Below are 14968 nucleotides of genomic sequence, written 5' to 3'. Positions count from 1 at the left end.
GATGTTTAACAACAACAGATGTGAGTGGGGTTGGGGTAGACTTTGCATCTCAGCATAATAGCTCAGGATTCTCAGATTTGACATCTCCACTGTAATAACTCTGTGTAAGTTTTTAAAAGGTTTGTAGATGAACGGCCATTAGAACAAACTGAGATCTTCTGAACTAACAATTCCAAAGCACTTTCTATGTGTTATTGACTGAAATAACAAAAGAGAAATCTTTAAGTGGGGAAAGAGAAATATCAAAACCAAAAAGAACTCACAGCAAACTCATTATCTGGATCTTTCTCTCCTTTCCGGACCGGTCGTGAATACTGGAACTTCTGAACTTCGTTTACAGTGTAAAAGCTGCAAGGCAAAATGAGCACAAGTTAATGATTCATCTTGGATTTGTTGGCCTTTTCGAGTGGGTTGTGTCGGGTCAGATTTCTGGGAGCTCCGGAATGCGACAGGGACTTGCATCGGTCCTGATGATTATCAAACACACTGACACATTGGCTGAAGAAAGCAAGTGCATGCTCAAGGATGTTTTTTTTTTTTGTTTTTTTTTTACATTTTCTCTCCCTGGTAACTAGAGGCAAACACAGTGTTTTTTTCACTTGTGTTCGATTCTAATTTTGCATGTTTTAAACATGTAGAGGCAGGTCAAGCAGATGCAAAATTTGCATATATACCACGAAAAGGAGCAAAAAGGTGCACAGACTTTTTAATTGCAATAAACAATGCACAGTATCATGTGCACAAAAAAGGTGCTGATTATTATGATGACGGCTCTGAAGCTTCAAGTGTATATTTTTTAACATGTTCCGTCTGCATCGGTGGAAGAATGCTGAAGTTTGGTAATCGTTAATGGACATGAACTTCCAATTTCATTGAAAAAAAAAATTATATATATATATATATATATATATATATATATATATATATATATATATATATATATATATATATATATATATATATTTATATACAGTACTGTGCAAAAGTCTTAGGCACATAAGATGTTTCACAAAAACATCTGTCTTAATATGGTTATTTATATCTTCAGCTTTAGTGTGTCGATAGGAAATATAAATGTTAAACTCCCAGGGGGCCCGGGTAGCTCAGTGGTAAAATACACTGGCTACCACCCCTGGAGTTCGCTAGTTCGCTAGTTTGAATCTCAGGGCGTGCTGAGTGACTCCAGCCAGGTCTCCTAAGCAACCAAACTGGCCCGATTGCCAGGGAGGGTAGAGTCACACGGGGTAACCTCCTCGTGGTCGCTATAATGTGGTTTGTTCTCGGTGGGGTGCATGGTGAATTGAGCGCGGATGCCGCGGTGGATGGCGTGAAGCCTCCACACGCGCTATGTCTCCGTGGCAACGTGCTCAGCAAGCCATGTGCGCGGGTTGACTGTCTCAGACGCGGAGGCAACTGGGATTCGTCCTCCACCACCCGGACTGAGGCGAATCACTATGCAACCACGAAGACTTAGAGCACATTGGGAATTGGGCATTCCAAATTGGGAGAAAAAGGGGAAAAATCCCCACCCCCAAAAAAAATGTTAAACTCCCAACTTTTGCAAATAGAAAAGATGTCATGGTCCCCACAAAGCCCCCCACTGAACATCGATGTCAGTCTGGGATTACATAAAGAGACAGAAGCAATTGAGACAGTCTAAATAGATAGAAGAACTGTGGTGAATTCTCCAAGAAGCCTGAAACATCCTATCTGCCAACAACCAAGAAAAACTGTGTCCAGGTGTATCTAGGAGAATTGGTGCAAAGGTGGTCACACCAAATATTGATTTAGCTTTTTTTTATGTTTACTGGACTTTGTATGACATTAAGTGATAAATGAAAACTATTAATGGCATTATTTTTGAAGGCACTTTTTTCACAAGTGCCAAAAACTTTTACACAGTACTGTATATATATATATATGTAGGGCTTTACTGGTTGTTGAGATCAGTGTTACTATCAGAAATAATTAATAATTATTTCTGTAGTTATTAATCAATACTTAAATTAATTAATTGGATCTAACTCATTAAAACCTCATATGGGGCTCCAGTAAATGTAGTGTGCTACGTTTAGGAGCAAGTTTGGTTATTAGCAATAATTAATAATTATCAAAGACAATTATTAATTATTAAAATCAATAGAACATTGATGAGAATCAATGTTAGCTTTTTTTAATCCTTTAAATCAACAGTTATCAAAGATAATCGTTAATTGTTAACATCGATGAAACATTAATTAAAATTAACACTAGCTTGTTGATCATTCAAATTCAATCAAAGATAATTATCAATTATCAAAAATCAATAGAATATTATTAAGGGGAACCACCCTGGAATCAGGGACTAATAACCGAATATTAAACCAGTCTCAATATTAGATTGTTTTCTTAGGAAAATCGACATCCGAAGAATATCGATTTTCGGGAAAAAAAACAATGAATGAAGGTTTGAATCCGAGCACTGACATCCCGTCAGCACGACCCAGGCGTATGCAAAACAAACCAAAACACTTCTCTTTGTAATATAAACAAAGTTTATTTATGCAGTAATATCAATTAATAATTAATACAATGCAGTCAATAAACTTCCGACTTACAACTACAAACTAAACAGTGATATGATTAGATATGGAAATAAAAATAATCCTATAACACATAAGGTGTGTGTGTGACAGTGTGTGTGTGTGTGTGTGTCAGTGTGGTTAGTGAGAGAGAGAGAGAGAGAGAGAGAGATGATTAAGTGACAGCCCGAAAGCTGATTTCGCGATAGCTGGAGATAAAGCAGCCGTGTTCATCACTCAGAGACGCGGTTTTACGAGCGGGGCACGTAAAAGTCCCTTGTTATTTGACTCTTTAATGGATGAACTCAGTTGCTGTCTCACCCGCGATGGCGAAAATGCACAACAATCCAATTTGGTTGGACCACAATACAGCAAAACAAATTCGTGATAATTAATACCCTGAGTATTAATAATGAGCGGACATGGCGGTCCGTAAACTGTACAAGTAAAAACCTTGAAACACAAGAATAACACGCTATAATATTCTATCTCTGCCCAGACGTAAACCTCTTACTTGAATCGCATGAGGACACAGGTAGAATGTGTTTTCCTCCGTCCTTTAACTTTGACCCGGTTTCTTGAGGCTCGTGTGATGACGAGAGGCCATTTCCACGCGCTGTCGGCAGGCGGTACGGCTGTTGATTCTCAGAGGGCGGTACGGCTGTTGATTCTCGGCGGGCTGGCGGAGAACTCAGAAATGTCGACTTGATTGAAGATGGAAGAGAAATCTTTAATCTCTTCACTTCTGTAGGCCAACGGATGAAGATGCGAATTGCTCGGCGGTCTCCTTCGGATCCGTTAGAGTGTTCGGTTGAACACAGAGTAATCTCAGCTCGTCCAGCGAGATGGAGATTGTATGGCTACAGTTTCAAGTCGGACATTACTTCCTTATGCCACGAGGCTGCACCGGAGAGCAGCAAAAAGCTACGTCCGTATTCGGTGAACTAAGTCGCTGGAAGCCACTTTGGAAGCATTTCAGAATTATTTGAAGTCCTGATGATGTCATGTTTGAGGGACGTTCTGTTGTGTGCCTCATCCAATAGGAGTTGAGTGCTCGATCCTTTAGTGGGCAAGGCTTCATGGATCTGTAGTCTGTTTTGGACTCCCTTTGTTTGATTTTGGCGCGATTTTTGTCAGTAAAATTTATGACTTAGAAGGAGGGGGCTTGAGGAATGTTTTTGACTGTTAGGCCTGCCTTTGTCTTCTATCTGAATACATGAGGCCCAACATATATATATATATATATATATATATATATATATATATACTATATATATATATATATATATATATATACACACATATACATATATATATATATATATATATATATATATATATATATATATATATTCATTCACAGTTTTTAAATCTCGATTTAAAACCCTTTTCTGGATGCACTGAGACTTGTGAAATGCACCCTAAATTAGCAGAGCAGAGTTAACATGCCTGGAGTCTTGCCCATGGACTTGGCTATAAACGAATTTAATTCAGATTTAAAAGGAGACAGCTAACCATATACGATTTATACAAATGTTATATCTCCAGGGGCAGAAAGATCCAGCCCGGGGCATGACGCGGATTAACAGAAACAGAAATGTGAATTACGACATTGGAGATCAGAGATGATAAAGGGTAAGCGCATCACATCCAGTCATGTGACCCATGGCCCTGATGCTTATTTACTCAGAGAGGGAACTTATGGGTAAATAGTGAGTTTTAATTACTTTTCATGCCCACTGTTGACTGTGATTGGCTATGGTAAGCTGACTGCATTCTGAAGATGGGTGATAACGGTGCTGTTTGCCCTGTGGCACAGAATGTAGCCTGAAAAAGAATGATGCTTCACATGCAGGTGTGTGTGTGAGATTTAATAACAACACAGAGGAGTGTAGTAAGGTCAAACACTGTTTGCTCACTGCACATTTCCAATTTAATCAGTTGGGTGAGTCCCTCTGAAACACACACACAGAGCTCTACCTGCCTATTTACCGACCCATTACACACACACACACGCACACACGCACACACACGATACAGTGATCAGCTCAGTGGTTATAACATACTCTATTTGCAAATCATTCCAGAATTAATAAATATTTACCAGGAAGACAGACTCAATTGATGGGAATACCTATATAATAATGTAGATTTAGATAACAAGCTAGATATATAAACAAATATACTGTACAGATAGACAGGTAGATTGTTGTAGATAGATAGATATAAAAAAACATTGAATGAATGAACACTAGCTTGAACGAATAAATGAACAAATGAACGAATGATAGAACAAACAAACAAATTAATGATAGACACAGCAATAGAACAAATGAATGACAGAACAAATGAACAACAGACAGGAAAGACAAATAGACAGACAAACAATAGAATGATAGATAAATCAAAAAGATAGAACAAAAGAATGAACAAGAGAATGGACAAACAAACAGATAGATAGAATGATAGAACGACAGATAAAATGATAGATAGACAGATACATAGATAGATAAAAGGAATGAATGAAAGACAAACAGAATGAACAATATGTATGTAACAAGGTAAAAGGGAAAGGAGGCGGCGAGAACCGGCTTGACAATATAAATAATAGTTTAATAATAAACTTAAACAAAAAGACAAACAAAAACACATGCCGGGCAGCTGCCCATAACTCTCTCTCTCTGGAACTGCCACCTCCGGTTGCCTTTATCCCTCTCGAGGGCTTGATTAGCCTGATTAGGGGCCGGGTGTGCAGTATCACGACCCGGCCCCGCCCTCCTCCCTCCTTTCCTTCAGGCCGGGGAGCCCCTGGCATGACGTACATCCCCCCTCCCCTTTCCGGCCCCGCCTTTCATCCCCACCTCTTCGGACCTGGGAGAGTGACAAGTGGAGAAAAAAAAAAAAAAAACAAGAGGGAAAGGCCAACACAGAGTGACAGTGGGAGAGACAGAGGAGAGAGAGAGAAAAAAAAACGTACTCGCCGGTTCTCTGATATGCCGTAGCCTGGTCCTCGGTCACTCCTCCACCCTCTAGTGGACAACAGCCAAGCCTCCCTGGGCCGATCGGAGGCAGTCCTCTGGCCCCTGGCGGACGGAACGCCCTGCCGCGTTTTCGGTGGACGGAAGGGGTCTCCCCCACCCCTGGCAGCGGTTCTCCCGCTCCAGGCGGTCGGCCAGGAGCCCCTCTCCACTCGCGGTCAGTGGCCCTCTCGACCCTGCCGCGTTTTAGCGGCTGGTAAGGGTCTCCTCCACCCCTGGTAGCAGCCCTGACCGCTCCAGGCGGTCAGCTAGGAGCCTCTCCTCCCCTCGCGGTCGGCGGCCGTTCCTCTGCTCTCAGGCAGCCGGGCTCCACCGTTGGGGTGGATGGTAGTGGCGAGGACTCTACTACAGCGCATCCCTCCTCCATCCCGGGTTGCAGCACCAGTGTAACAAGGTAAAAGGGAAAGGAGGAGGCGAGAACCGGCTTGACAATATAAATAATAGTTTAATAATAAACTTAAACAAAAAGACAAACACAAACACATGCCGGGCAGCTGCCCATAACTCTCTCTCTCTCTGGAACTGCCACCTGTGATTGCCTATATCCCTCTTGAGGGCTTGATTAGCCTGAGTAGGGGCCGGGTGTGCAGCATCACAACCCGGCCCCGCCCTCCTCCCTGCCACAATGTAGATAGAATGACTGAATGAACGAACGACAGACAGAACAAACGGTAGATAGAATGAGTGAGTGAACCATAGAACAAACATAAAAATGAACAATAGATAGAACAATACAACAACAAAACAGTAGAATTAACAAACAAACGCTAAATAGATAAATAAATGAAAGATAGAATGAACAAAAATAGATACCATGATTGATTAAAAGAACGAACAAAAGATAAACTGAATGAACAATACAACAAACAAACAAAAGAAAGGACGATTGACAGAATGAACGAACGAACAATAGATAGATATAAAAATAGAAAGAACAAACAAACAAAAGACAGGACGACAGACAGAATGAACGATCTAACAATAGATAGGACGATAGATAGAACAAACAAAAGATAGATAGAATGAACGATAGGTAGATAAAATTACAGACCGAACAAATGACAGATAAAATGAATGAGCAAAAGGATAGAATGAATGATGGATAGAATGAACAAACAATTGATAGAATGAACGATAGATAGAACGAAAGACAGATCGCACGATAAGATACATAGTATGAAGGATAATATTGATAGATAGAATGAACGAACGAACAATAGATTCAGAAAAAACAAACAAAAGATACATATGATGATAGAATGAACAATATATATATATAGAAGAATATTTAGAATGAACAAACAAAAGAGACAGAACAACAGACAGAGCAAACAGGTGATAAATAGATACAGCAATAGAACTAACAAACAAAATGTACAGTTGTGCTCAAACGTTTGCATACCCTTGGAGAATTGGTAATATATGTACCATTTTTAAAGAAAACATGAGTGAGCAGGCAAAACACATTTCTTTTATTTCTTATGGGATTCATATTCAACTGTAGGTTATAACAAAATGGCACAATCATAAAACAAAACATGGCAACAAAGAAAAAAATGAAATGACCCATTCAAAAGTCTGTATACCCTTAGTTCTTAATACTGTGTATTGCCCCCTTTAGCATCAATGACAGTGTGCAGTCTTTTGTAATAGTTGTCTATGAGGCCCCAAATTCTTGCAGGTGGTATAGCTGCCCATTCGTCTTGGCAAAATGCCTCCAGGTCATGCAAAGTCTTTGGTCGTCTTGCATGAACCGCACGTTTGAGATCTCCCCAGAGTGGCTTGGTGATATTAAGGTCAGGAGACTGTGATGGCCACTCCAGAACCTTCACCTTTTTCTGCTGTAACCACTGGAGGGTCAACTTGGCCTTGTGCTTAGGGTCACTGTCGTGCTGGAAAGTCCAAGAGCGTCCCATGCGCAGCTTTCGTGCAGAAGAATGCAAATTGTCTGCCAGTATTTTCTGATAATATTCTGCATTCATCTTGCCATCAATTTTCACAAGATTCCCCGTGCCTTTAGAGCTCACACACCCCCAAAACATCAGTGAGCCACCAACATGCTTCACAGTGAGGATGGTATTCCTTGTTGACACTTCTCCAAATATAGCACTTATGGTTGTGACCATAAAGCTCTATTTTGGTCTCGTCACTCCAAATTTCAGTGTGCCAGAAGCTGTGAGGCGTGTCAAGGTGTTGTCGGGCATATTGTAACCGGGCTTTTTTGTGGCATTGGCGCAGCAAAGGCTTCTTTCTGGCAACTCGACCATGCAGCTCCTTTTTGTTCAAGTATCGTCGTATTGTGCTCCTTGAAACAACCACACCGTCTTTTTCCAGAGCAGCCTGTATTTCTCCTGAGGTTACCTGTGGGTTTTTCTTTGTATCCCGAACAATTCTTCTGGCAGTTGTGGCTGAAATCTTTCTTGGTCTACCTGACCTTGGCTTGGTATCAAGAGATCCCTGAATTTTCCACTTCTTAATAAGTGATTGAACAGTACTGACTGGCATTTTCAAGGCTTTGGATATCTTTTTATATCCTTTTCCATCTTTATAAAGTTCCATTACCTTGTTACGCAGGTCTTTTGACAGTTCTTTTCTGCTCCCCATGGCTCAGTATCTAGCCTGCTCAGTGCATCCACGTGAGAGCTAACAAACTCACTGACTATTTATACACAGACACTAATTGCAATTTAAAAGCCACAGGTGTGGGAAATTAACCTTTAATTGCCATTTAAACCTGTGTGTGTCACCTTGTGTGTCTGTAACAAGGCCAAACATTCAAGGGCATGTAAACTTTTGATCAGGGCCATTTGGATGATTTCTGTTATCATTATGATTTAAAAAGGAGCCAAACAACTATGTGATAATAAGTGGCTTCATATGATCATATCCTTAAATAAAAGATGATCAGTCATATTTTCAAAATCAATGCAGATAGAGCGAACAGGCTATAGATAGATACAGCGATAGAACGAACGACAAAAAAAATATAGATAGAACGAACGACAGGGATATATAACAGAACGAACAAATGGATGAAACAGATAGAATGATTTAGATCGAACGAACGATAAGATAGATAGAATGAACAGTAAACAAATAATGAACAGGTAGATAGACAGATAGATAGATTGCTCTTACCTCACGATCTGCTCTGACACTGGTTTGTTCTGAAATTTGGGTGGTAGTTCTAGAATGGGCTTCACTGTGAAACACTGAATGTCTGTTTTAGCCAAACTAAGAAACAATCACCTGGGACAATTTGGTAGCAGAAAAAACCTACGAACAAATGTTTCTACAGTATATATCATAGAAAATAATAATCATAAAACATATGTGTGTACAGAAACACACTTTTGCACTACTGCACACTTGCTCCATAGACTTCCTTTGTAAGTGCATACTTGTGAAAGTTCTTCACTGATATGTACATGTTTACACCACGTCCACTGAGTGACCATTAAGGATACACTGTCCAGAAGAGTTCTTGATGTCCTCACTGGCTGGAGTCGTGGTCTTCATCTTTTCAGCATTGGGGAACTGAGTAAGCAGTCGTGCCACAAAATCCTCCCACCGTTCATACTCCTTTCCACGATAAATGAACATCTTATTCTGAAAAACAACACAATAACAACATATTTGAATCTCAAGAGACTAAATCTTTTTTTTTTTTTTTTTGCTTCTTTTTTTGGTGTCTAGGTTTTATAAATTCCACTTTCCGTGCTCCCTGTCCTAGTCTGGGAATATCATTAGTATGATATGAATTTCAAACACATTTCATTTTATACACAGCATATCAAAAATGCAGTTTAACAACAAAATTACAACGAAATACACAGAGGCCAGAAGCTGAGCACTAACATATGATCTACAAGCATAACACCATGGAAGATGGAAATACAACAGGTGAAAAAACAAAACTTGCAGAAATTGGGAACGGAATCCAAACATTGCATGTAAATCATGATTACCAGCACCTCAGTGAACCTTGTCTATAGAAAATAAACACACAGTAAAGATGCCAGAAGAACATATGGAAATATTTTAAATGTGGGATACAGTAATCAAAACCACATTCTGTGAATCACCAGGGATTTAATGAAAGGACAGTAAATTAACACTAAAACAGAAAAATTATTCACTCAAAATGCTCATTCTGTAGTTAAATCCCTGTCATGCAGAATGAGAACGCTGAATCCCAAAATAGACAATGCGGTGGAAATTCAGAGGCGTTTGGCAGCGTGGAAACGTTCAATTACTGCACACTGTGACAAAGACAGCGTCAATCACGTGTGCCCACCAAAAACCACTGTCAATATTTTTCAATCCTCAGCGAATGTGTGAATAACTACACACTGACTACTGTGTGCACACAAACACCTACACACATGGACATACGGAGAAATATGCTTAGTGCCTAGAGGGTGAGAGTGCGAATACATTCTGAATGGTGTACTGTGATCAATATGCAAATTATAAACGTAAAATATAAAACAACTGATTTAAAGTTCAAATATACTGCAAGTCGTTTGAGAGTGTGGGGAGACCGATTCAATTGCGTTACTCACAGTACGTCATGGGAGTGGGCAGTCATTGCAAAGCTTTTTTGTCATGGTTTGTTGTCCACATTTCCTTTTCAGAATCATAGTTAGTGTAGTTCTTCACTATGGATTTTGTTTGCAAATAAGTTGAAATAATGCAGACTGATGGCTTCAACAGAACCATCGATTAACAACGTTGGAGCTCACGGTAGGTCTATCTCAGAATCAGAATCAGCTTTATTGCCAAGTATGCTTACACATACAAGGAATTTTTCTTGGTGACAAGCTTCCAGTGCACAAACAATACAGCAACAAGACAGAAATAATAATAATAATAATAATAATAATAATAATAATAATAAAAAAGCCATCTTTAAAGGTTTTTATGTTATGTTAAAAATCAATTCGCCTTTGGAAAAAAGGAAAAGCATTTTTTACTTCTGGAACATGACTGTTGCACTAAAAACTATTTGTTGTACTGTCTTTGATTTATTTTGATTCAAAATTATACTGTGTAGGTAAAATTTGTCAAGACAAACTTTGATGTTGGCTTGACAAAGCCTTGTCTGAATGTTTAACACTAATTTAAAATTGGATGGATGCATGCATGCTGCAGTCAGACAGACAGACAAGAGAGACAGACAGACTAAGATAGATAAATAGTTAGACAGACAGAGAGACAGACAGACAGACAGAGAGACAGACTAAGATAGATAGATAGACAGACAGACAGAGAGACAGACTAAGATAGAAAGAGAGACAGACTAAGATAAATAGATAGACAGACAGACAGACAGAGAGACAGACAGAGAGACAGACTAAGATAGACAGACAGACAGACTAAGATAGATAGATAGACAGACAGACAGACAGAGAGACAGACAGAGAGACAGACTAAGATAGATAGATAGACAGACAGACAGACAGAGAGACAGACTAAGATAGATAGATAGACAGACAGACAGACAGAGATACAGACGAAGATATATAGATAGACAGACAGACAGACAAAGAGACAGACTAAGACATATAGACAGACAGAGAGACAGACTAAGATAGATAGATAGACAGACAGATAGACAGACTAAGATAGAAAGACAGACAGAGAGACTGACTAAAAAAAACAGACAGACAGACGGACGGACGGACAGACGGACAGACAGACAAAGACAGATAGACGGACGGACGGAGAGACAGATAGATAGAGGCCTTGTTAATTTTTTGGACAGTTTAGTTTGAATAGTCTTGGCCCGTTTGCACATTCTGTTAATGTAAATCTATGGGATTATGGGAATATTTGATTATCCGCTGTGTGAAAACTGTTATTCTGGTAAATTAGAAAAGTCTTAGCAACCCAAGCCAGAACAGTCTGAAGGTCTATGATAAGTACTGTGAATGTATCTTGAAAGCCCAAGGAAGAGTTACAGACAAACATTTGATATTGGTAGAGATTTTGAAAAACCATAAACCATGTCTGTAGAATAAGTATGTTGGCTTTGTCAAGCCAACACAATAATCAGAAAAAAATGAAAACACATAAAAACACATTAAGGTAATTTTATATTTATTTATCTAATTTTCATGGAAATAACATGACACTTATTAAATAAGTCTTAATGTTCTCTATACAACATATTTTTCTTTTAATTTTGGATTAAAAAAGGGTGACCTGGATTTACCCATATATAGTAGTATCTGCTAGTATTCCATTCTGAACATATCCTGAGTGTCGCACAAACTTGGATGAAGCAATGAATGCGCACGTGTGTGCATACACACACTCTCTGCCTGAACAAACATATTTCAGTTGCTCAATTAGTGTGTGCATATCTGTAGGTGAAATGTGCCCAGGGCTGTTTTCAAATCTGCTTTGAGCGATAAGGTGACAAATTGCACTGAGCACTCGACGGGTGTTTTCACACCGCCAGCGATTCCAAACACGGCAGAATAAACCGCCAGCGCTCGAATGACTCTGCATGAATACAAAAGTGGCACTTTATGGAGGAAAGTGAGATTGCAACACGTTTTCTATTTCAAAAGGCAAAGCTTCTCTCCATGGAGCCACATGTCAACAGTGGCAGGATGCGACGGACTTCAGATGCCAGATTCTTTTTCTATCCCAGGGTGACTGGAGAAAGATGTGTGACTATAGGCAGTTGGAAATGCACTACAAGAATTACAAATATATCTGAAGCCATTCTGTCCCACAACCACAGGCTTAAAACATCCAGTGTGTATGACCTATAAAAGATGAATGAGTATGTTTCAAAATGAATGATAGAAGCTTCTGCTCTGGAAATAATCATAAAAGCACATAGATAAAGAAATTTAAAGGTGAAGTGTGTAATTTCTGCACTACTAGTGTTACCAAATAGAACTGAGTGCAACAGTCTGGTTCCGAAAGTAAAATTTCCATTCATTTTTTCAATAGAGGAATGAATTAACAATAACTTATAAACCTTTAAAGACAGACCTAACGTGAGCTCTGAGGTTGCTAATAGATGGTATATGTTTCCGTTGAAGGCATCAGTCCGCATTATTTCATTTTATTTATTTATTTATTTTCATTTTCTTATTATATGAACTGGCGAAGAGATACACTATTAAAGGGAAATGATCCGCCAATTTAAAACAAAGTGAAAAATGAATTGATTCAGAGCAATGAATCGGCCACCCACCTCAATGTCTGATGCAATCGAGTCAATCTCTCAAAACTACCTCTGTATTTGCATATATCTGATTTGTTATACAATTTAAATACAGTCAGTGGTGGCTCAGCGGTTAAAGGCTCTGGGTTACTGATCAGAAGGTCGGGGGTTCAGGCCCCAACACCATCAAGATGCCACTGTTGGGCCCTTGAGCAAGGCCCTTGACCCTATCTGCTCCAGGGGTGCCGTATCATGGCTGACCCTGCATCCTGACCCCAGCTTAGCTGGGATATGTGAAAACAAATAAATTTCACTCTATATATGAAAATTTATAATGTGTGACAATAATAAATGCTTTCTTCTAAATATATTGCTTCTCTACTTTTAATTAACAACTTTACTTTTTTCATCATTTTAAAAGCTTTTTAATTTAATTACATCATTTGCAGTGCTTCATGGGATTGTAGTTCATTCCCTGTTTCAAGACACACAGTCTTAAACCTTTGTCTTGTTGTCTGATTTTCACACACATTTTTGCTTCAAATCAGAGTTTGTAATGTTCACCTCAGAGCTGGTTGGTTTGGCTCATGGCTTAAAACTGAAGGAATTTTATGTAATTCCTATGGAAAAAAAATAATGGGAAAAATTCTGTAATCACCATAAGTGGGCCGAAACTGTTGCACTCTACTGCAAAAATAATATCAGTTTTCACACAGGTTTCCCCAAACACTCCCCCCATCTGCCATTGGTCATTCAAACAGATAGTCCTGCCCCAAACTTACAGCATTGGTTGGTGGTGTGTTGGGTTAATCTAAATCTCCATGAAATTATGAGAGGCCAGTAGAGATGTATTTGAGATACATGCTAATACAAATTGCCTGATCACCCAAGATGAATCTGGTTTAAATGAGGTCTCAAGGAGAACAATGTTTCCAGAGAGGCTTGTAATGTCATTATGAGTCATAACTGGAGAAAAAGTGTCAACAGAGAACTAACGAGAGAGAGAGTGCAAGATAAAGAACAAGATATACAAATGGAAGTAGAAAGGAAAGTCTAAATGATCTAAATGACATTTGTGTTCTGTGGAGGACACTGTTGAAAAGTTTGGAGAAGCCACACAAAGACACCAGTAATTGATTTCCAGGCCTTTGGATGCATATATCTGACACATTCACAATGCAATTCAAACACAAAGAAACAGACACATTTCCATGGCGACAGTGAATTATGTCAGACTTCTAAATTCTGAGAGAAATTGTGCATATGTAACTCACCCTGAGGAACGAGGGGTAGCCCAGCCCATAATAACCAACAGCGAAGTAGTCTGGCTTTGGTCTAATTACCTTGACGATGCTCTCATAAAACTGAGCCTGCTTCCTCTATGAGAGAAAGAGAGAAATAATCATATAATCAGTTCTTAACAAGTTATGGCCCACCATTTGTTCCTAGTGTGTTGCTAGTATGATCTGGGTGGTTTCTTAAGTCAAAAGAGGCCACTTTTTTTTTTTTTCTCCCTATGATATTCTGGTCCCTCCTTCAGCACTAATGTAAGAATCTTTAGCCATTTTTACTGCACACCAGGTGGAATTTGTAAATTTGATCACAAGAAAAGTAATTGCATACCTCTCCTCAACAAGCTGCATGATTTGAGGTTTCATTCGTGCCCACAAACTATGCAGGCAGATTTATTCAAATCAAATCAAATCAATAAAATCCCTTTATTGTCACTCAACCATAAACACAACTGCAACAGTGGGTGAAAGTCTTGGGTGCAGTTCCAAGCAACATAGCAGTATGACAATTAGTGATGAGTGCATTCACCAAAACATAATGCATTCTAGTAAGTACCACAATGAAAATTTCTACATAAATCTGTTTTAATAAAAATAAACTTAAAAGTGCTTTAATTAATGAACAAAGCGTTTTATGGAACTACCCTGTTTTTGTTTTTTGAATATGGTACCATGTAATAGCATGGTTTTTAGACATTTATACTGCCATTGTAATATTCAAAGTAGCTTGGAGTACCATGTAAACACCATGGTAAATGAAATATGGTGCCCATTTAGTACCATGCTAAATATAAAAGTACAGAGTAAAACGTTCAGATAATAGAACACTTTCACATTATTCAATTAACTAGGTGATGTTACTCTACAATTTTTCAAATGTACTTATTATTG

General features: G+C 38.9%; 1 protein-coding gene across 1 annotated transcript in view; it reads right to left on the bottom strand.

The window, feature by feature from the left end:
* The window catches only part of LOC127427334 (dedicator of cytokinesis protein 1-like), a 321969-nt gene that overhangs the window by 31110 nt on the left and 275891 nt on the right, over positions 1 to 14968 (bottom strand). The window contains exons 40-43 of the mRNA XM_051674887.1: positions 14060 to 14164; positions 9067 to 9208; positions 8738 to 8819; positions 264 to 348 (exon numbers count right to left, since the gene is read on the bottom strand). Coding sequence (XP_051530847.1) covers positions 264 to 348; positions 8738 to 8819; positions 9067 to 9208; positions 14060 to 14164 — 414 coding nt within the window. The remainder of the gene's footprint in view (positions 1 to 263; positions 349 to 8737; positions 8820 to 9066; positions 9209 to 14059; positions 14165 to 14968) is intronic.

This window comes from Myxocyprinus asiaticus, chromosome 36, assembly GCF_019703515.2.
Source record: "Myxocyprinus asiaticus isolate MX2 ecotype Aquarium Trade chromosome 36, UBuf_Myxa_2, whole genome shotgun sequence".
Taxonomy (NCBI): domain Eukaryota; kingdom Metazoa; phylum Chordata; class Actinopteri; order Cypriniformes; family Catostomidae; genus Myxocyprinus; species Myxocyprinus asiaticus.
This window is presented reverse-complemented; position numbering and strand designations above follow the sequence as displayed.